The following is a 22,963-nucleotide window of genomic DNA, read 5'->3' as shown; positions in this document are numbered from 1 at the left end:
TGAGTCTTTTGGAATTGTCTTAGATCATTGCATTGCTGGAAGAGCTAAGTATGTCAAAGTTGATCATCACACAATATTGCTGTTACTGTGTATAATTTTCTCCTGGTTCTACTCATTTCACTCAGCATCAGTTCATGTCAGTCTTTCCAGGTTTTTCTAAAATCTGCCTGCTCATTATTACTTATAGCACTATTTAGTATTCCATTACATTCATATACCACAACTTGTTCAGCCATTCCCCAGTTGATGAGCATTCCATCAATTTCCAATTCTTTGTCACCACAAAAAGAGCTGCTATATTTTTGTACATGTAGGTCCTTTTTCGTTTTTTATGTTCTCTTTGGGATACAGACCTAGTAGTAGTATTGCCGGATTAAAGGGTATGCAGTTTTATAGCCTGCCCCTCAGTTCTTTTGCTGGATCTTTATCCAGGTTATTTCTACTAACCATGGGTGTTCCCCAGTGCTCTCTCCTGGACTCTCCTCTCTTCTTCCTCTGTGTTATCTCATTTGGTGACTGCATGAGCTCTTATTGCCCTCTCTATGAAGATGATTCCCAGCTCTAATCTCCTGAGCTCCAATCATGTGTCTTCAACTTAATACTAGACATTTCTAACTGGCTGTCTTGTAGACATGTCAATCTCAACATGTCCAAAACAGAACTCATTATTTTCCCCCTTTCCTTAAGTTCCCTATTACTGTGGGAGGTATCACCATCCTCCTAGTCACCAGTGCTCACAATGGGCTTGATGATTTGGTGTCATTATTAACTTCTCACTTCAACTCATCTGACATGGTTAACGTGTTACTAAATCTTGCTTACACCTTCACTTCTCTCATATACATCTCCTCTCTATACACACAACTACTACCTTACTACCTGAACTAAGGCCTTTATTACCTGTCAACTAGACCATTTTAATAGCTCTCTAATTGTTCTTCTTGCCTTAACTCTCTCCCCACTACAATGTATCCTCCATTCAAGTGCCAAAGTGATTTTCCTAAAGCACAGGTCTGACCATGTTATTCCCTCTACCCCAACCCTTCAAGAAACTGTAGTGGCTCCCTATTACCTATAGGATCAATTAAAACATCTACTATCTGCTATTTCAAGCTGTGCAGAGGCTGGCCCTTTCCTAACTTTCTAACTTTTCTTTCGCTATACTTCTCAATATGTACTCTAAGATCCAGGTACCCTGTCCTACCTGCTGTTCCACATATAAGACCCTCCATTTCCCAACTCTCTCCATTTGCACTGGTTGTCTCCCATGTTTGAATACTCTCCTTTCTTACTTCACCTCCTGGCTGCCTAGGCATTTTTCAAGACTCAGTTCAAAATCGACCTACTGCGGGAGTCCTTTCCTCGGTTCTTCTCTTCTGTTTCTCTTCCACTTACAATGCATTGATCTTGTAGGTCCATAGTTATTTGTATATAGTTTTTCTCATTAGAATGTGAAGCCTCTCTGGGGGCAGGGACTGTGTTTTTTTCTTCTTTTTTTATAGTGCCAGTACTTAGCACAGTGTCTGGTTCATACTACTGGTTTAATAAATGTTTGTTGACCACCTGACTGATTATTTACTTATTTTTCTAATTTGGATCAAAATAAAGTTTGTTTACGGAAAATTAATTTGGTTCAAGAAGTTCAAATTACATCTTTAGCTTCTGTTAGACATGGCCAATGAGTGATTGTGTCTCTTATAAGGGAAGGTTCTCGGTTTGGTGGGAAGAGGTGTTTGGGAAAGAGAAAGAAATACTGACAATGAATCACTGGGAAACAATACTGGGAAAGTGTACAAAAACCAAGGTGCAACAATAAGTCTTTGGATTCATAATGTCTGAGCTGGGATTTTTACTCATAGATCACAACTAATTTTGTCTAGGCCTCAAGTCTCTTAATTAAACATACATACAAATATGAAGAACAGAATTCAAGACTTTCAGTAAAAGCAATTCTGAGACCATTGGGCCTACCTTATAGGCGATGCTGTTGAGCACTTTCATAGCCAAATCTGAAACATCTGGATATGGGTCAGCAGCCAAATGTAGTAGGACTCTCCAAATTTGTGTGTAAACACTATTGAAGGAAACTCCTAATAAAAAGAAAAACAAAAAAGGAGAAATGTTGGAACCAGGTCACTTCTTGGTAGTTCCTCCTTTGATGTCTTTAGGGGAAGTCAATTTCTTGCAAAACAATAATACTGGAAAGAGTCAAGCAATGAAAAAAGAATGTCAGTATTATGTTCCTGAACAGGGCTTGGGAATTAAGGAATCCTAATCAGCAACTGAGATTAGTGTGAAACTGGCTGATGCAATCTATTTGTTGAACTTCGTATTTGATTTCTTAAGGTTGAAAATTTAGGTTTTAAAAAGCAGGGAAAGAAATGGAAGGAATAGCCTCATTTTACAAAATAGCTTAATTTTTCTGAGATTGGTAATGTCAGGAATAATAATTTTACTATATTTTACAGACAACTGGTCTGACATAGGTAATTCCATGGATTAAAACATGCTCTCCAGATCTCATTACTTTCTATATTTCAATACTTCAAATCTGTCCATCCTTTCACATCTAAGTAGATTGTTTTCATGAAGAAAAAAGGATGTACTTTGCTGAACTTAGTTAAACTGGATCTTGGATAATAGATGTTTCTGTATTTATACTTGAAGCCTTTTGGTTTGATAGGATCAGCAAGAACTGATGCCTCTGTGGGAAGAGATTTCAAAGATGCCCAGTTGTTTCTACTCCATGATGAGGTATAGGAATGAGATTTGATGGAAAACATTATTAGCCCATTATTTTATTTATTTATTTTTTTGGCAAGGCAATTGGGGTTAAGTGACTTGCCCAGAATCACACAGTTAGTAAGTGTTATATGTCTGAGTCTGGATTTGAACTCTGGTCCTTTTGACTCCAGGGTCAGTGCGCTATCCACTGCACCACCTAGCTGCCCCTTTAGTTCATCATTTTAAAATATATTTGTGCCTCTTTACTTAACCCAACTAAGTGTTACTAAACACTTACTATGTGATAGATGCTATAAGAATGGAGAAAAAGAGTGCAAGATATGGTTATTGCCTTTAAAGTGAGCTTGTTGGAGAGAAAAGATAGGGAGCCACGAATAATTAATAAATATACAAGGCAATGTTATGATTAATCTTCAGAAATGGTGCAGATTACAAGGGCACCAAGAGGGAGACATCAATGTGTATCGGAATTGGGAAGATTTTAGCTTCTTGGCAAACACTGGCTAGGATTTTAATAGGCTATGAGAGGTAAGGGCAATTCTACGAAGCTATAGCAATCTACACAAAGAATGAAGCAGAAATGGATTTGGCCTGTTCACAGGATAGATAGTGATAAATCCATCTGGCTGGAGCTGACTTCAAGTTGTTACTGTATGAGATCAACTTGCATAGATAAAATTTACTCTTGCTTCTGCAGCACCTTGCCTAACTTGGGAGGCAGGCAATTTATTTGTTGAAAATGAAGAGCTCTGTTCAGTACTGAAAAGGATATTAAAATGAGACTAAAAATATGCCACATTAAATGGGTAGCTAATTAGAAAATTGCTAGTGAATCTTTCTGACACATTTGGTAGGTATTTAAACATAATAAGTGGTCTGGCAGATGTTGTTTACTTGAATGGATTCTATACCAGTTGTTCTCCAAATTTAATCCTATATCCAATAATTTATAAACTCAATGCCATTATCATCCTATTTTCAATTTTACTATAATAATTATGGACAAGGTAGGACAATGATGGAGTGAGACTGAGTTTCAAAAATAAGAATACCAGAACTTAAATAGGCAAATTAATTTCCTCTCTCTTCAAAGTAGAAGACTTGGAAAACTATGCATTTATTTCAATTATTCTTCATTGATCAAAACATTTTTGGATCTCCTCTTTTGTAGTTATCATTGGAGCCTGAAGCAAATCCACAACAGTGGCAAATCTCTGTTCTTTCAGGGTAGATTTGATGTTTTGAAACCATCACAAATGATTTGAAAGCAAATATAGTGACTAAGGTGACAATCAAGATGCATTATGACATTTGGGCCTGCCCCTCTCTCCTGGTCAGTTACCAGTGTGGGGATAAATGTTTATATCTAGTATAAATTCTAACCATCACTAACTAATGTTCCTAGAGTTGATGTTAATTTAATCACTGAGAGGTTTAAAAAAAAAACAACCACCCAATATTCATTTTGAGGCTGACATACATTACTATTTTGGTTGGTTATATACCCTGCATTCAAATTTTCTCCCCAGACTTATTATATAAGTATGTTAACTAAGCACAGTGCATTTTTCAACACTATGGCACAATTACAAGTATGTAAGACATTTCATAAGAACTAGATTTAACATAAATTTGGACCTTGATTATTGGAGAGATATTGAGGAATTTCACCCTAGTTTTAAGAAGATACTAAGTCATATTGAAATAAATCAACTTGAATAAATTACTGCATCATTTACTTTCCACTAATCCTTTGATGTGGTCTCAGTTTGGGAGTAAAATGGGTAAGGTAGTTTGAAAAACAAGGAAAAGATGTGGAAATATCATCAGCCTGAAAGTTACCCAAATCAAAGAAGAACTTACTTGAGAAAGAAAAATAATCTGTGAAAGCAGCCAAGAAACCCTGTTGGAAAATCCTCTAAAGTCCACGTTTCTCTCTTAGCAGGGGGTCTCTTAATGTGTCTGGTTCTGTGATACAAGTTACATAAAGACCACCAGGAAACTGCTACATGGTGATTTCACTGAAGAAGCAAAGAGGAAGGTAGGTAGGAGGGAATCTGCTTTTTAGAATCACCTATTAGAACATACAGAATGTACAAAAGGGGTGGGTTGGATGAGTGGGAATATATTTTCACCTACACGTGTATGAAATATAGTAGCCAACCATCAAAAACAAAAAACAAAACCAAAAGGCTCAGTTATTTGATTCCTCTTCACTATAAGAATATAAGAAGTGTTTTTAAAGGATGTCTCAAACTCATTAGAAGTGGTGCTTTAAATCTTCTGCTCCCTTCCACTTCTTTTCTCTTTTTTTTCTTTTTGGTTGAAAATGAAAGTGTGGTTTATAGTTCTGATTCATCTCAGTGATGTATCTGAAGCAGCATGTTGTAAGCCTGTATTGCTGTGACAATGAAAATGCTGTAAGGGAAGGAACAGCCTATGTGCTAATAAGCTCAGTTTGACTTCATATAATGATGATGATGTTGTTGGGAGGAGTGAGGAAAAGAGTAAGAGATGGACAGGAGTATAAGACTGGTGAAAATGAGGGGTTTAGATTAGATGACCTCTATGATCTTTCCAACTCTGGAAATGATTCTATGACTAGGTATATATGAATAAGCAAATTTTAAAAAAGCACTATTAATGGAAATGATCAGTTTGAAAAGTAGACTTTAAAAAAAATCAATGAGATGATGATGGGGGAGAGGTGGTATGTTTTTATTAACCACTGGAAGTCATTGACTTTTCTTGCAGAATATCCTGGCTTTCTTTATTATGGCAGAACTCAAAATTCAATTCAATTGCAATAATAAAGCAAAACATAGACAATTTTGACTTTTCAATAATCCTCCCTGACTACAGCGATAGGCACAGCTGTTCATTATAATAGGATATAAATGGGGATAATGAAAAAGAACTAGTATCTTTATCTAATTTTTTTTTTGGCTACAACAGTCACACTCCCCGGGTCAGTTATAGCAACTACCATGATTTAAAATATAGTGTTTCCAAAAAGAGACACAATTCACAAAACACACATCAGAGCAGTAGCAACACAGATTGGGAGCTAGACATAACCAACTCTAGTCTATCCTAAAGAGGTGGCAGGCATTCATGAATGCTGCCTCACATAAGAAAAAAAAAACCAAAACAAAACAGGAAACTAGGATGGAGATTTGAGCTGTTAGATGTTGAGAGAGCTTCTGTATCTAGAAGCAGCTGAAACTCCCAAGTGCTTTTAAAATTCTGAAAAAAAAAATTTCCACATCTAGACTGAAAGTGATAAAAGAAAGATCTACCAGATGGTTTTAAGGAGTATATGAGAGCTATGGTCAGAAGTCGTCCAGCCAGCTGGATGTGGAATATATACTAGTGGCCACCTGTGAATTCAGGGAAGTACAAGGGGCCTGTCCATTATCTTTGTGAAAAATGGAGGACTCAGTTCAAGGGATGATAGACACCTACAAATCTATTTGGGAGGCAGTATGGTACAGTGCAATGAATGAAAGCTGGGTTGAAGAAAGATCTCAGTTAAAAACCCAACTCTGTCACTTACTGTTGGTTGACTTTGGGCAAGTCATATTCCCTATTTGGCATCAGCTTCTTAAGCTATAAATGAGGGGTATAGAGTAAATGCCCTCTAAGGTCCTTTTCAGCTCTAAATCAATGGTCCTAAGTGAGAAGCTTTTTAGTTCCTCAAAAAGAATTAGCAATAGCTGTTTTCCTTTGAGACTGTGATACTTAAACTGGCATTTTTCTCTGCTTCATTGAGGTAATCAGAGTGGGTCTCTTCTTCCATCTCAGGACCAAGTTATAGAAAGCTGTGGGCTCTGGCTTTTGCTCATTGCATTTGTACTATCACTTCCCAGTTTCTGGGTTTTAGGGAATATATGACTTGCTTCTTCCTCTGCATAGAGTAATACATACTTTACTCCAAAGTAGTTCTTTAGGAGGAAGGGATGATACCTGGCAGGGTTTATTTTCCCTTACCATTCATTGCCTGCTGGGAGCTACTGTCCTTCTTCAATGCATAAAGGAATTAAATTGCTCACACGGGGAATAGAATATATTCTATTCTCTCTAATCATGGACAGCCAACATGCCTCACATAATCTTTCCAGCAAAGATCTTCAGTCTCACAAAGACACACTTAATGATGGCCTTTAATCATGGATTTTTGCTATAAAAACATAATTAATCTTGTGGCATCGGAAAACAATGTTGTTCATTTTCTCAGTACTCTTTTCCGACATGAAGAGATCAAATTAATGGGTTGTAAAACCTTCCCTTCAAATAGTCTGCAGTTCCTTCTACACAAGTACTAGTTATATTCTTCCTTGGTGAATGAGCATCCCTCTTCCCCTTAGAGGCTAGAAACCAACATCTTTTATAACCAGAGCAAAATAAGTCAGCAATTTAGACCTCAAAATTATAAGACCTCTTGCTTGCTTGGCTTGGCACTAATATAGCTTAGGGTATCTTCTTTTTAAAAGATTCTCCATGAAAGTTTGAAAAAAAAAAGGATGCTATCACCATAGTTTCAAATATTTATTGATGCTAATACTGATATTAAATTAAGATAAGAAGACACCCAGCAAGTGGAAGAGTGAAAGAAGACTGACCTGGGTGGCATAAATGCTTAAGGAGAAGGAATGTCACCTGCAGTTGGTGACTGCAGTATGGAGATTCAAAAAGAAACATTTTTAAAAAAAAATTATTCAGGAATAAGATTACAGATATGCGAGCTCTAGAATTTCCCTGATTCTGGTCTTTATGGACCTACTCTTTCATGAAGAGAGTAGGAAAGGATGTCAATGGGAGCAGGAATAATGATACCTATAGGATTTCAAAAAGATCATGTTCCGGCAAATACTGTCCAACAAAAAAAATGGAGTTATAAGCTTAGGGTTCTTTTAAAAAGTCCTTTTACAGGAAAATACTTTCAATAGTAAATTAAGCCCAGTGGCTTATTCCAATTAGTTTAGTGTAAAATATGTTCAAATAAATGTGTCATTTCAAATGGCATTAGGATTAGTATAGTGTCATTTCATTTCATCCCACTTCTGTCCCACTATTCCTTGGACCATGTATTTTTTTTTTTGTTAAGGCAACTGGGGTTAAGTGACTTGCCCAGAATCACACAGCTAGTAAGTGTTATGCGTCTGAGGCTGGATTTGAACTCAGGTCCTCCTGACTACAGGGCTGGTGCTTTATCCATTGTGCCACCTAGCTGCTCCATTGGACCATGTATTTTTGGACAAGGATTTTTCTTCATGAACAGTATACCTAACTGATTCTAATATTCTCATTCCTTAAACAAGTCCCTAGAAGCGGAATTAAACTGATTTATTGGAATCCCATTAGGGCAGGTGAGGAATCATTATCAATAAACATTTACTGAGCACTTATTAATATAAAGGCATTGTACTAGTCAATGGGGCTACACAGAAGTATAAAATAGAGACTCTTCTCTTCATAAGCCTGAAATATAATTTGACCAAACAAGAAAGAATAAACGATAACATATGCTCAATGCCAAACGACTGACAGTAAATGATAAATAAATTCAGAGGAAGGACAGAGAGCACAGTGGATTGGTCAGTCAGAAAAGGCTTCACAGAAGAAGAAGCGAGGCAGACCTTGAAGGATGAATAAACATCAACAGAGAAAAGGGGAAAAATATTTTACACAGAAAGAAAAATGACATGGGTTCAGAGGACAGAGTAGATTAGTTTGATTATAATGTTAAGACTGTCTAAGGGACTAAGAGTAGATAAAATTGTAGGGGGGTCAAAGTGTGGAAGGTCTTAAATGCCAAGCTAAGAGCATTAGGCTACAATTAGCCACTGAAGTTTTTGGTGCAGAGAACTGACGTGTGAAGTTGTGTTCTAGAAAGAACAATCTGGTTGTGTTGTATAGAAGAGATTTTGGGGGGAGGGGTGGTAGTGATTGGAGGTGAAAGACCAGTTGCTAGACCAACGTGAAGTGATAAGGGCTTGAATTAAGAATTGAAAATATGCGCTCAGTTAGAACTGAAGCATCAAGGTGTAATGTGGTGAATGGGAATGGAGATTGAAGGAGAGAAGAGTAAAAATATGACTCATACATTTAAGGCCTAGGTGATTGAGGGAACAGTGAACGGTGCTACTAACAGAAATAAGAAGCCTACCAAGAGGAACAAGTTTTGTTGGTGGTTGACAGGGAGAGGGGTGTGTAGAGAAAGAAGGAATGATGAGCTTGATGGGATGTTCTAGGCTGCCAAGACTTTGAAAATCTTTCTTAGCACATTCAGTGAACTAGGCTAAGGAGATTGCTATTCTTTGGTTGAAATGAAAAAAAATTGCCTTTAAACAGGCAAATATTGAAGGTAATGGAATTCTGTCTAGGTTATGAATTTTAAACACTTATATAAGCACCGTCATTTACAGGTGGATTTGAGCTCTATCTGATTGAATATGAACGAGTCAAGCTTTGGAGAGTAGCTACTTTGTTTTCTTAAGTTTCCTTTCCTTATCTCTAGCACATTTTGGGACACTTCCCACCAACTGTTCTAAGGCTTGTCTGAGCCACAGATAAAAGAGTAGTTTTCTCCAGCACAAATGCTCAAACAATTAGCTTCAGTGAGGAATAAATGATCAGAGGTTTGAGTCTTAGCAAAGAGAGCAAAAAGTAAGGAAGAGCTGGGAAGAATAACTGACAGTGGTGCAGCTTACTTAGTGAGGCAAAGAGTGGTTAAAGTCTATTCCCTTTGGCTTTCAGTATTATTCTAATTTCTTCTTAGGTTAAAATCTCAACTTTCACCTTTAATAAAGTGAGAAGTCAAGGATGACATTTTATTTTTGAATTAGTGGGGATGGGCATAGAGTGACAGTTTTATTCACACATCGGTCTTATTCCTCTATTTCTGTCCCTCCTACAAGTTCTTTCTCGTCTGAAATGTCACTATGGCCAAACAACTCTCCAATATGTGCATCATACACAAAGGCACATCATTCCAGAAGGTCAGTATCTTCAAAGTACACTGTGGACTTCAACTTATAGCAATCTTCAACCTCTGTAGTTCGTGGCTTAGTTTTTTACAGGACAAAGTCATGTCATCTTTCTGAGCTGTGTTAGTACTAGAAAAGCCATTCGGTAGAGGTTTATAAATTAGCTCTAATGTCATGGATTCAGGACAGGTCAGGATTCGATAGTATTTGTTATAGAGTGCTTAGGAAAACAAATGGATGAATAGTAATGAGTATCAGATTTTTTTTTTCCCTAAAGAGAAGAGGTTGGGGATAATGGATTTGTTACTATGTGTTTGAAACAGATTATATTGAAATCTTGTAGGTTAGATATTTGTTCCATTAAATATTGACATTAACTTGCATGGAGATTCAGATGAAAAACTGATGTACATGATGAATAAGTTTAAAATCTGAACTACAATACAAAGGATGGAAAAATAGTCTTCCAATCTTCCTTCTTCAGCAGTGAGTTTAATTTACTGATTTACTGATCAAATGCTGCCTAGTAGAAGGCAGAAGACTTCAACAAATATTTCCAAATAAATGTTGGCTGATTCCCACATAAAGAGGGCTCTAGTGGCTAAAAGAGAGAGATTCAAGTCTTTCACTAATGGATGTATACGGAAAAGCTATTGGGCTGTCTTAGGAAAATTTCCACCTTCTCATTTTATATATGCAGAAACTGAGTAATCCTTGGATCATTTAATGGTCATAGAATGGTACAGTAGCCAGGTCAGTCATTGAATCTCTCAGTGAACCAGGCAACTCTCTGTTACTCATAGTTCTTGAATAGGTGCCAATCTGTTCTGGTAGAGGGAGTTTCCTCATTGAGAGTTTCTATACCAATGAAATCAAAGGTCTGGAAATCCGCACAACCCTTAAAAAAAGAGTAGGTGACTGAGTCCAGTGTTTAAGATCAGGAAATAGAATTAATTGTTAGCGGTGCCAAGGAAAGCACAGGTTCAGTCTCTTAGGTCCTATATCCAGAAAGAAGAAGAATTGTTTACATGAAACAATCAATGGTGGTAGAGTAGAAAAAACAACAGACTAGACTTGGATTGAGAAAACTGTGGTTTGAGTCCTGACTGAGACACTAGCTGTGTGACTTTGGTCAAATTAATAGATTTACAGAATTTTAAGCTGGAGGGGGGTCCTTTAGAGATAATCTATTCCTACACAATGTTCTGACTCTCCTTTCAAATCAGACCAAAAGCTGACCTTCTGTGCAAACGGACTTTAGAATTAGGGGCTAACCTGGCTGTGACCTATGGCTAGGAACTTCTGGATAGGGGAGTATTATAATGTAGACTTACAAAACTTACAAAACATGGTTCTCTAATTTTTTTTTAACTACAGATGGAATTTCAGGTACATTATGTATTAAAAAGGCTTTAATAGGCTAGAAAAGGAATGTGGATACACAAAATACATGACAAAGAGTCATTCAAAATTTGCTAGCAGACCTCTAAGGAAGAGACCAGCACCTCTGGGAGCAGTCTATTCCATTTTTGGACAGCTCTAATACTTCAACTCAGATGACTAGAAATTTATGAAACTTTCCTTTTTTTCAGGGATGCTATTTTGCCTCTGATTTCTTTACTTTTCAAGTATCAGTAGTAAATGTTTTGATTGATATTGAATTGTTAATTCTGATCTTTGTACTTCTTGGTCTCTTTCTATCATTTTTATCTTTTACTTTATGACTTTTGATTTCAATTGCTGATTAAAAGAATTAAGAATTCTTGAGATGGTTTTGTTTTCTGTATTTTAACTGGCCATGATGTCAATTTCTACTATGTGTATGAGCTAGATACTGATGTCTTCTTTCAGTGTCTTAACTGTATATATTCAATAGCTCTCTCAAGTTGCTTCTGCCATGGTGGAGCTTAACATCTTTCCTAAGGAGCTTTACTTGATAGCTCTATCTTTTCTCCTATGGTTCTCCATGGCAACAGCTCTATAGGCTATCATGTGAAGGACCTGAAATGTTTTAATGCTTTCTGTCAAGTACTGTGGGAGAATGTGTTTGTGCATGATGATAACAGATAGCAACTTTTAAAAATAACTATTTTGGTAAAATCAGTTGTCTAAATATGTTCATTTCCTTTGCAAAATCATTGGAAATAGTGTTGCTATTTCGATCATGACCTTTATTATTAGGTATAATTTCTGGAGTTTGAAATAATGGAAAATTTTATATAACTTCAGTGTTTTCATCTTTTCCCTCTTCAGATTTTAAAGTCTCTTTAGTGTTAGCTCTCATTTTCTCTAAGGTAGGCTTAGGGATGAAGTTGTTTCTTAGCAGTGATTCGTAGTGGTCAGTAATATGCCTCTATGACTTGGAGCTGAGGGGACTCTGGATAAAAAGCAATTTGAAGCCTTTGCCTATAACTGGTGAAATCTGTTTCCTCTTTGATATGATATAGTTATAGCACATAATGAAACTATTAATTTCTTCAGTCCATTTCATGTACATGTGGTTTTACTTTAGTGGTCAGTCATCAGAATCGACCATTTCTAGCAGGTGGGGTACTGGTGTTTCAGATTTCTTCCAATCTGTCTTCACTTCTAGTGGTATCAGAACATAAAGGGACATTATTTACTTTAGAATCTGCTGTGTCAAGTTCACCATCATGACCACTTTGAGTAGGGCCAGCCTACAACCCTATGCCATCCAATCTATTTTTGGACTCATAGAAAGAATTTCATCACATACTGAATGGGACGCTAATCTAGTTGATATCACTAGGACCTCAATGGTCAGAATTTCAGGATTATTGTCAGGCCTTCACAGCTACAATACCAACATCAGGGCATATGGAGTTCTCACTGGAAATCATCATGGCTACTAATACTTCAGTGGCCACTGCCCATTCCTTTACCCCTTTACATCTTGGATGATGAGTTATATTTAGAAGGGGTTGTCAATATCATTATTATCTTGGTCTCATCTTTTTGAATGGAGTTCAATAGACATGATTCTGAATGCTTGCAGAAATGGATAAAATAACTGCTTGTAGTTTAATAAAAGTACTACAAGTTGATCTTCTGAAGGTTTGCTGAAAACATATATCACAATGCTGGCTATAGACTAGACAACATATATTATTTACTTCTCTTCTTTCCACCTCAATTCGATTTCCTTGTCTAGGTCTCTATATTTTGAAAACTTTTTGTTTCATGTAGCTTGGAGATGCTGAGTATTTGGTATAGTGACATTTTTTAACAATATTGTTCTTTTATGGATCAGTATTATGTCTATAATTTGATCTGTGATTATGGTCTAATTCCAGTACAGTTCATTGGCTTATACGTGCAGAATATTTTGGTGTCAGTATTTACGCTATGAGGATTTGTTATCTATCAGTCCATGAAAGATTTCAAATTTCTGACTTTTAGGTGCTATTATGTGTTGCAGAATTTCTACCATTTCATTAAATAATCTGAATTCCTCAAAGAAGGTATTATAAACTTTCTCTTCCTAAGCTTCCTACATCTTCTCATTTTCCCTCTCTCTATCTCTAAGCTGAGAAAAATGAACCCATAAGACATGAGCTGTGCTTCTCCCTTTTTCTTCACCTAAAAACTCTTTGACAGTGTACCCCACAACTCTCCTCCTTTCTACTGGTCTCTTGAAAGTGAGGTAGTACTTTTCTTTGCCAGTACCAAATCCTCTACAAACACCCTTGATCCTCTTAGCTTCTCTATAATATTCAAATCCTCTATTTTCAACTTCTACCTATCTATTAATTCTTTTCCTACTATCTTCAAATAAGTCCATCACTAGACCCTATGATCCCCTCAAGACATTGTCCTGTAGAGGCAGCTAGGTGGTGCAGTAGATAGAGCTCTGGCCTTGGAATCAGGAGGACCTGAGTTCAAATCCTGCCTCAGACACATGACACTGACTAGCTGTGTGACCCTGGGCTTACCCACTTACCCACGACTGCCTCACCAAAAAGCAAAAAAAACCCAACCCATTGTTTTGTATCCTTTTTCAATCAATCAAACTTCTAGAAAAAAACTGACAGAACTAGTATTTACTTCCTCTCCTCTAACTCACGCCTCAATACTTTGTAATCTGTCTTCCTATCATATCACTCAACTGAAAATTCTTCTCTAAAAGTTACATGTGAGCCCTTCATTGCCAGCTCTGACAATCTTTTCTTAGTCCTCATCCTTCTCCAACTATCTGCTATATTTGCCACAGTTGACCAGGCTTTCCTCCTGAATGCTTTCTCCTCTTGGTGTGTCTCATAATACTACTCTTTCCTCCCTGGCCAACTCCTCCTCAGTCTCTTTTTGTTGGCTCATTATCCACAGGACACTTTCTAACTGTGTCTGTTCCCTTAGGCTTTTTCCTGGGTCCTCTTCTTTTTCTCTCACTCACACTTGGTGTCTCTATCACCACGGGTCACCATGGGTTTAATGATCAACTCTATGAAGATAGCTGCAGGGCAACTAGGTGGTGTAGTGAATAGAGTGCTGGGCCTGGAGTAAGGAAAACATGAATTCAAATCCAGCCTCATACACTAAGTAGCTGTATGACCCTGTTGGCCTCAGTTTCCTCATCTGTAAAATAAGCTGGAGAAGGAAGTGGCAAACCACTTCAGTTTCTTTACCAAGAAAACCCCAAAAGGGGTCACAAAGAGTTGGACACAATTGAAAAACAGCAACAACAAATCTATGCAGATGACTCATAGATCTATATATCCAGTTCACCTCTCCTCTGAGCCTCAGTATTGCATCAGCATGCTTCTAGGACATTTTAAACTGGATATCCCAGAAACAACTCAAATCAACATGACTGAAACAGAATTGATTATTTCCACCCTAAAATTCACTTCTCTACTTCTGTGAAAGGCAACATTATTCTTTTAGTCTTTCAGGTTTATGACCTTGGCATTGTCCTCAAATCTTCTTTCCCTCAGTACACATATCTGATTGGTTACCAAATTTTGTTATGTTTAGTTACACAATATCTCTTGCACCTGACCCCTTTTCTCTACTCAAAACAGTGATCACTATTGTTCAGACCCTAATTACCTTTCATCTAGATCAGTGGTTTTCAGCAGGATAATCTCTTTATAGTCTGAGGACTCCTCAAAGAGCTTTTGTTTATGTGGGCTATATCTAGCAATATTTACCATGCTAACATCATTATGAAATGAGTTAGCATAATTATGAAAATAGTTTTTGCCTTATAGGTCTACCCCACTCCAAAAGAATCCTGGGGACTCAAATGGGTCTCTAGATCACACATTAACTGCTGACCTAGATTATGACAATGGGTTCCTAATTCATCTTCTTATCTCATCTTTCCCCACTACAGGTTACCCTCTACAAAGCTATAGGAATGATTTTCTTTAAATACAGATCTGGGCATAAGACTTCCCTACTCAATACTCCACAGTGATTCCCTGTTGATTTTAGGATAATAACAGAATCACAGAATTTGAGAGATGGAAGGGACTTCAGTGGCTATCTAGTATAGTCCCAAAGAGATGGAATCCCCACTGTAACATACCAGACAAGTGGTCATCCAGTCTCTGCTTGAAGATTTCCAAGGAGGAGGAGCTCATCACCTTTAAAAGAATGGCATTCCACTTTTGGACAACAATAATTGTTAGGAGTTTTTCCTACTATAAATCCTAAATTGGGCTCCTCACAATGTTGGATCCATTGCTCCCATCTCTTCCCAGACAAAACAATTACAATAACTTATCTATATGACATTATTCTAAAGAGCTATAACATACCCCCAAGTCTCTTTTTTAATTTAATTTAACTTATTTTTTTTTTGGTGAAGAGATTGGGGTTAAGCAACTTGCCCAGAGTAACACAGCTAGTGAGTGTTATGTGTCTGAGGCCAGATTTGAACTCAGGTCCTCCTGACTCCAGGGTCGGTGCTCTATTCCTTTTTTTTTTTTTAAACTAGGTTAAACATGTCCAGTTCCTTTAATTGCTTCTCATGCAATGGACTCAAGGTCCTTCACCAATCTGGTTTTCTTCCTCTGGACATTCTCCAGCTTATCAGTATTCTTAAAATACAGTGGCCACAACTGAACACAATACTCCAGAGGAGTTCTGACAAGGACAGGGTAAAGTAGGATGATCCCTCTCTATGCCTGGAAGCTAGGCCTCTCTTAAAGCCTGGCTGTTTTTGGCTGTCATGTCACACTGCTGACTCATATTGAGCTTGTGATCTGCTAAAAGCCCAAGATCCCTGTCAGAACAACTGCTATAGACCCATGTCTCCCTTAGCTTGTACTTGTAAGATTGATTTTTTGTACCTAAGTGCAAGACTACATGATTTCCTATTAAATTTCACCTTATTAGATTCAACTTGATGACCAAGCCTGTCAAGATTCTTATGGATGCTGACTGTCATTTAGTACAATAGCTAATCCTTTCATTTAACATAAATTTCTCTGCTTACAGGGTTTTTACAACCCTTTATAATCTAACCTAGCTCCAACTTATCTTCCCCCTTCCATACTGGGACCCCCTTTGAACATCGGCCTTTTTTCTGTTTTTCAAAGAGGACATATAATCTCATTTCTCTTTGACTTTAGACTGGCTGCCTCCCATTCCTAGAATGCTCTCTCTCCTCATCTCTGCCTCCTGGCTTGTCTCATTCACTTCAAGTCTCAACTAAAATTCCACCTTCTACAAGACACCTTTCCTAGCCCTCCTTAACCTTAGTGCCTTCCTTCTGAGATCAATTTAAATTTATCCTGCATATATCTTATTTGTTTAAGTTGTTTGCATGCTTTTTCCCCCATTAGACTGTGAGCTCTTTGAGAGCTGAGATTGTTTTTGCTTTTTTTTTTTGTATCCTCTGTGCTTAGCACAGTGCCTAGCACAGATGCGATGATGAATAAATGAATATGGTTGAATTGACATCTAAATGAGGATGTTTTCTCCTGGACTGAGTATATGGTAATGGAATTCTTAGAAGCAATAACGTGGGACATAATAAAACTCAGCATTTCAAAAATTCTCTATCAGAGCATCAGGGAGAGGAAAAAAGTCTTCTAACCTTTGTAACTTAGCTTACCCCAAACCTAAAAGGAAGATTGAAGATTTCAGTAGACTTCTGCAAACTAAAATTTTTACATGTCCATCTGTCCTGTTCTTCCTTGAAATTATATGCTCAACTATAGATGTAAAAGAGCAGCTAGGAAATCATCTTTACAAAAAAAGGGCTTAAGTATATATGGAACAGGCACAAAGAGAAAAAATACAAGGTAGTTGAGGAGAGAGTAATTAAGTATACTGTCCATTTCAATTCCTGATTACTTCCACATAATGTTTGTACATTTCTCTAAAGTGAGAGAATCTGAAGAATTGATCTGTTCAGCTGGTAAAGTGCTTAATGTGGATATACTGTGGAAAAGTTTGGTTTTACTCTACAGAGAGTATCTTCATGGTAGTAAGAAAGCACAAAGAAATCAAGTTGGGGAAGAGTTACAGAATCACAAATCTCAAAGATGGAAAAGCTCTCAAGAAAGAAAGAAAACACAGAGCTTACCTATGAGTGAGTTCAGTGATGAATAAGAGCTAACTCTTCTCATCTTATCGATTGTCTCAAATGAAAGAATGTACTCTTCGTTTTCAGGGCTACCCAAGGTGCTGCTTGCACTGCTACTGGTGCTGAGATTGCCTGGGGAAAATGCAACAGAGCTTCCAGCTGTCCAAAAGCAAGGCAGGAGAAAAGGAGAAAAAGTTATGTATTATTTTCTGGTAACCAAGCACTTGGTCTTATATAATTACATCCTTTTAAAGTATATAACCAACCTGACAGAGAGTAGTATGCACACACACAGACACACAACATACAAGCAGAGGTTATGTTTCTTTTGAAAAGAAAGGTACTCCCAATAAACACTGTATATACTTAATGTTTACTAACTATAAGTTAGAAGGTATGGATTATCCAATGGTGGTTAAAATATATAATGAAGATGGATTTGTTGGATTGCTGCACACATAGGTCATTTCATGGCATAAGTATAGCAGTAGAGAAGGTGAATAGGAAGGACTATATATAGAAAAGGTAGTAAAGATAAACCCCCTTTCAACACAGAAAATTCTATTGTCTTACATTCTTCTGTCAAGCTCAGATTCTGCAATGACTTGTTCAAACTTCTTGCTGTGGTAACAGCTCTAATATTTCCATAGGAGCTGACTGAGCGAAGTCTAGGTGTACATGGACCATCTCGCACAGGTGTCAAACTTCCCCCCTCTAGTTGGAAAGAAGAAAAAAAACATACAGAAGAAAAAAGGGTAAATTGCAGACTTAAACACAGAGAAGTACATTTTCCAACTGGTCAAAGGTTTCTTAGGTGGCAACAACTGTAGAGAAAAATGATTCCTGGAGCAAAGGGTCAAACAAAACAAAACAAATGGCTATCACTGCTAGATTCAAGTGTGGGAAGTATCTGATATTTGTGGGATACACTTTAGCAAAGCAAAATAGCTCAATAATTAAGAAGGATAAAAATAGAAAGAACTTGATAAAAAATATAAATTTTGTAGCTCAGAGAGGTGTATATTATCCTAATGTAATAATGAGAGTTGGCCATAATTATTTCTGGGATGGATGACCTCTAAGAAAACAGTATGTGATAGAAGTGCTACTAATGATCCATGTAGAGGTTTGTTTCTTTCTGAATCACTCCTTCAACTGACCCAGCATGTGTACAACCCTGGTGTTCTGGCTGGTTTTCAAGTCTGCTAGTTGTAATCTGCCTCTCTAAATTTCACTGTCTCTTTTCACTGGACAAGTTTATTCGCCTTCGGCTTCCCAGAGTTACTAAATGCAATTTTTCTGGTAGAAAACAGCTCATTGTCCTCACTGTAGAGATAGGTGGATTTTAGAAACAAGGGCAGTTCCATCTGTCCTTTGAGATCCTTTTAAGAATGAAATGTAAATGTTAAAGATGACTACAATTTGCAGTTAAAAGGACAAATAGAGGAAAAAGATAGCTGTCTAACATGATTCACAGCTACAGACAAAGAAATGATTAAATCACTCATCACAGGGAGAGTTCAATTTTCTCTTCCTCAAGTTCCTGTTGTGGCAGTTGTCATCCTTAGAGATTTTTTACCATATGCAATTTCCAAAATGACATTAAATAAGGAAAAATAAGCGGGTCAGTGGCAATTCCTTTTTCTTCCCTAAATGAAGCCAAACACATGAGAACATGGAAAAGAAAGAAAATAGCATATGGAACAGCTGGTGAATATTCAAAGCTAGACAAATAACCAAAAAAGCCTGTGAACACACCATTATCCTGAAGTAGGGGTTAGTAAAATTAAACAACCCATAAGAAGGTAGCTTTTTGGTAGACTAGGGTTATTATTTCAGAATAACCATGGTTCTGAGCAGGTCAGCATTTTTCAGAGTTACACAAAGAGTGAAGATGTACCTGTGGCAGCCGGAGAAGGCAGAGGGTAATTCTTTTCTTCTTCAATGAACTGCAAGGCTACTGTGCAGAAATTGCTCTCATACTGAACCACAAGATGACTCAGAGCTACCACCAGTTCCTGAAGAGAGGGAGAGGGAAAAATAACATTTATCCATAGCTTAAATGATTGGCTTGGAAGGAACTCCAATTGTGGAAGACCAGCCTAATTTAGCCAATAGACTAGGCTAGCTGCAAGAAATAAAGTCAAGATTAATACAAAATGCATAGTTTTGGTTGAAAACATAAGACTCGGACTTTGTATTGGAAACAACTTCATTACACCCTGCAACAACTGCCATAAAAAGGAATCTCTGAAAACTAAAATGTAATTGAGTTAATGGAGTTGTCTGCATAGAACAAATCTTCAAGGAGACGGCATCATGCCCAATTTAGAGCTACCTATCAGTGGCAGGATTTGAAGGGCACAACCAGCAAATTATAAATGGAGATGTTGATAAGTTATATGCACATAGAGTAGAAAAAGAAACACAAGTCAGAGGCCAATGCTTACCATTAATACTGTCACCCAAACAGCAAAGCTTTTCTACTTATTAGAATTGACATTTATTGTGTCTTTTTTTTTTTTTAACCAAGAACATATCTGAAACAAATTGTTGTGTAGGGACAATATGTGACTGTGTCTATCTTAAAACTTTCTAAGGTTTCTCAGGCCTAGAAGCCCTAGAATACAAAACTGTTCTTTAAAACTAAATTAACTTCAGTATCAAGAAAAAGCCTCTACTGTATCCCTGTTTTAGAACAGAGAGTACTGAAACAATGGCACTTCAAGATTATAGAGTTGGAAATAAATTTGAAAGTGGTAGAAATTTTAGTGATACTCTTACTTCTTTATTCATTTAAGACATTAATCAAACATCATCTACTATCCTTTTTGAAGAAAACACATAAAAAACAGGTTCTTTAAAACCAAAGCCTTCAAGAAATAACTTAATATTTAAGAGGATAACTGGGCAAAGAGTCACAAGGCCAAGAGAAAACTTTGTTATCACAATAAGTTCTACTTAAATCTTTGAAAAAAAGCAAGATTTATGGAGTGATCTTATTCCATGGATGGTTTTTAGTTACGTTGTATCAAAGGCACAGCATGGCAAGTTGGAAGGCCTGAAAGATTTTTGCTGCCAACTAAATGGCTGGTAAGACTACGTCTATTTGACACAAGTTCTAAGTAATTACTCTGATAACAACTCACATTAATATACTGCATTAAGGTTTGCTAAGTGCTTTACTTATAACAATCCTATGAGGTAGATAGTGTAGCAATCACTCTCAAAAATGACAATGCTTAGAGGAATAGGAGTCACTTCTAGGCTCTCTCAAGGAGAGAGAATGAAATTCTGGTGAAATGTAATCTCTGAAAAATTAAGTATTTACCTGCAACTATAAGAGGTGTGTGGGGGGGTTGGGGAGGAGAAGGATGTTTTCTGATTGGGTAGGAAAATATTTATTTTTCCTTAATTCTACTAAGGTCATTGTCCATGAGTTCCCTCTTCTGTCCTTCTATTCATCTCAAAACTCTTTGATACTTCTCCTATCTCCTCCTTTCCCACAACTCCTGATAAGGTAGTCTTTCTCTTTGCCGATGGCAAACCCTCTACATTTGCCCTTAATCATATCCCCTCCTCAATCCAAGCCTCTCTCTGTGATTGATCTTTAATCTCTCTATTGGCTTTTTCCCTATTGCCTTTAAGCATTCACTTCTGTCTCTCCCAACTTTAAAAATATTCAACAAACCCTATTATCTCCTTAAGCCATTGTCCTATATTTCTACTTTTTTTTCTAATCAATAGTCAATAAGCATTTATTAGCACCTACTCTGTGCCAAGATATATGCTGAATACTGGGGATATAAATGCAAAAAGAGACAGTCCCTGCCCTCAAAGAACTTATAATTAATTGAATGGGGGAAGATAAAACACAAGAGGAAGCTGAAAATCAAGGGAGAGAGGGAGGAAGGGTATTTAACTAGAGGGCATGGTAGAGAAGTCAGACAGGGAAGTCTCAGAGTAGTGCAGCCAGGTGAGAAATGAGGGGACTTCTGAGCTGGGGCTCTCCCCTCAACTTCTAGAAAATGCAGTCTCTGCTCTCTATGACTCCTTCATCAGCTCTTTATAATCTGTCTTTCTGCTGCATCACTCAAGAGCAACTGTTCTGCCCAAAGTTACCAGCGAGCTCTTTGCCATATATGACACTTTTCTGGAGTGCTTTTCTCGCTGTGCTCTCTGCTGCCTGACACTGCTGACCATGCTCTCCTGGCTGTTCTACATATCTAGCCTGCCTCTCCTCTGAGTTTTAGTATTGCATATTGCCATATACTTTTCAAACTGGAGACATTTCAACTTAACATGTCCAAACACAGAATGCATTATCTTACCTCCCTAAACTACTCGTCTTCCAAACTTCCCTATTTTTGTGGAAGGCATTACTATTTTTCCAGTTTCCCATGTTCAGTATCAAATTTTCCCTCTCCCTCAGCATACTGTTCAGTGGCCAAACTTTGCTATGTTTCTTCATACCATCTTTTGCATCTGACCCTCTTCTCTCTAATCCATAAACACCACTTCATCACCTCCTGCTTAGACTATTGCAATATACCATTTATTCATCTCTTTGACTCATCTTTCCACACTCTAGCACATCATCTACACTACTGCCAAAGTGATATTCCATAAGCACAGAAAATAAATGTCATTCTTTTACTCAAAAACAAAACAATAACAACAAAAAACTCCAAGGGCTTCCTATTACTTCTAGAAGAAAATATAAACTCATGTGTTTAGCTTTTAAGGCTTTTCAAAACTTATCTTTCTATTCTCATTACATATTACTCTGCTTCCTATATTCCGTGACATCGCCAAACTGGCTGCCTCTCTATTCCTCAAATGGGGTACCCATTTCCTGCCTTTCTGCCTTTACACCTGCTCTCCTCCATGCCTGCAATATATTCTTTTCTCCTTGTCTCACCTCATAGAGTCCATCTCTTCCTTTAAGATTTAGCTTGAGAATTACCTTCATCACGAAGCCTTTCCTGATGTGGTAATTTTTAGGGCCCTCATCCTTAAATACTTTGTATTTATTCTCTTTATACTTATTCCATATATTATTACATATGTACTTGTCTCCATTAGAATGTAAGCTCCTTGAGAGTAGGGATTTATTTGTATTTGTAATATTAACTACAATGCTTTAGCACATAGTAGGGCTTGAAAAATGCTTTTAAATATTGATTGATTCTAGCAATGGCCTATTTGTATTTTAACACTAGTATTGCTTTAAAAATAACTCTTCGAAACAAAAAAGTCTGAAAATTTTGAATAGTTCTTATCCCAGCTCACTCCACTGCGCTATTATCAAACTGTTATGCTTCTATTATTAGAAGGAAGTGTAAAGCTCTCTCCTCAAACACAAACATCATGCAACGAAATAATCTGTTTTCTGTCATAAAAGTCCATTGGCACTTAGAAACAGCTGGCTTCCACTTTGTTCTTGGTATAGTCATTGGTTATTTATATCTTTATATGCCTTGAGATGGATTAAAAGTTCAAAATAATATGAATTTACTAGAGTCTTCTAGAACTCCCACATCAAAGATCTAAACTTGGTCAGATAAAATATATTCAGTTTAAGGAAAAAGAACAACAATGACAATTCAAAGTCTGGTGTGTGGTATTATCAGTCTCAGAAGTCAAGAGTTTCCTTACTAGTAACACCAGCTGT

At 37.1% G+C, this 22,963-nt stretch overlaps 1 protein-coding gene across 5 annotated transcripts in view; it reads right to left on the bottom strand.

Annotated features, from left to right (window-relative positions):
* The window catches only part of RPTOR (regulatory associated protein of MTOR complex 1), a 508,936-nt gene that overhangs the window by 111,134 nt on the left and 374,839 nt on the right, over window positions 1–22,963 (bottom strand). For all 5 annotated transcript variants that reach the window (XM_078155853.1, XM_078155851.1, XM_078155852.1 and 2 more), the window contains exons 18-21: window positions 19,190–19,307; window positions 17,863–18,003; window positions 17,290–17,448; window positions 1,972–2,090 (exon numbers count right to left, since the gene is read on the bottom strand). In XM_078155853.1, coding sequence (XP_078011979.1) covers window positions 1,972–2,090; window positions 17,290–17,448; window positions 17,863–18,003; window positions 19,190–19,307 — 537 coding nt within the window. The remainder of the gene's footprint in view (window positions 1–1,971; window positions 2,091–17,289; window positions 17,449–17,862; window positions 18,004–19,189; window positions 19,308–22,963) is intronic.

Source organism: Phascolarctos cinereus, unplaced genomic scaffold (assembly GCF_003287225.1).
Source record: "Phascolarctos cinereus isolate Bilbo 61053 unplaced genomic scaffold, phaCin_HiC Scaffold_5;HRSCAF=322, whole genome shotgun sequence".
NCBI lineage: Eukaryota > Metazoa > Chordata > Mammalia > Diprotodontia > Phascolarctidae > Phascolarctos > Phascolarctos cinereus.
This window is presented reverse-complemented; position numbering and strand designations above follow the sequence as displayed.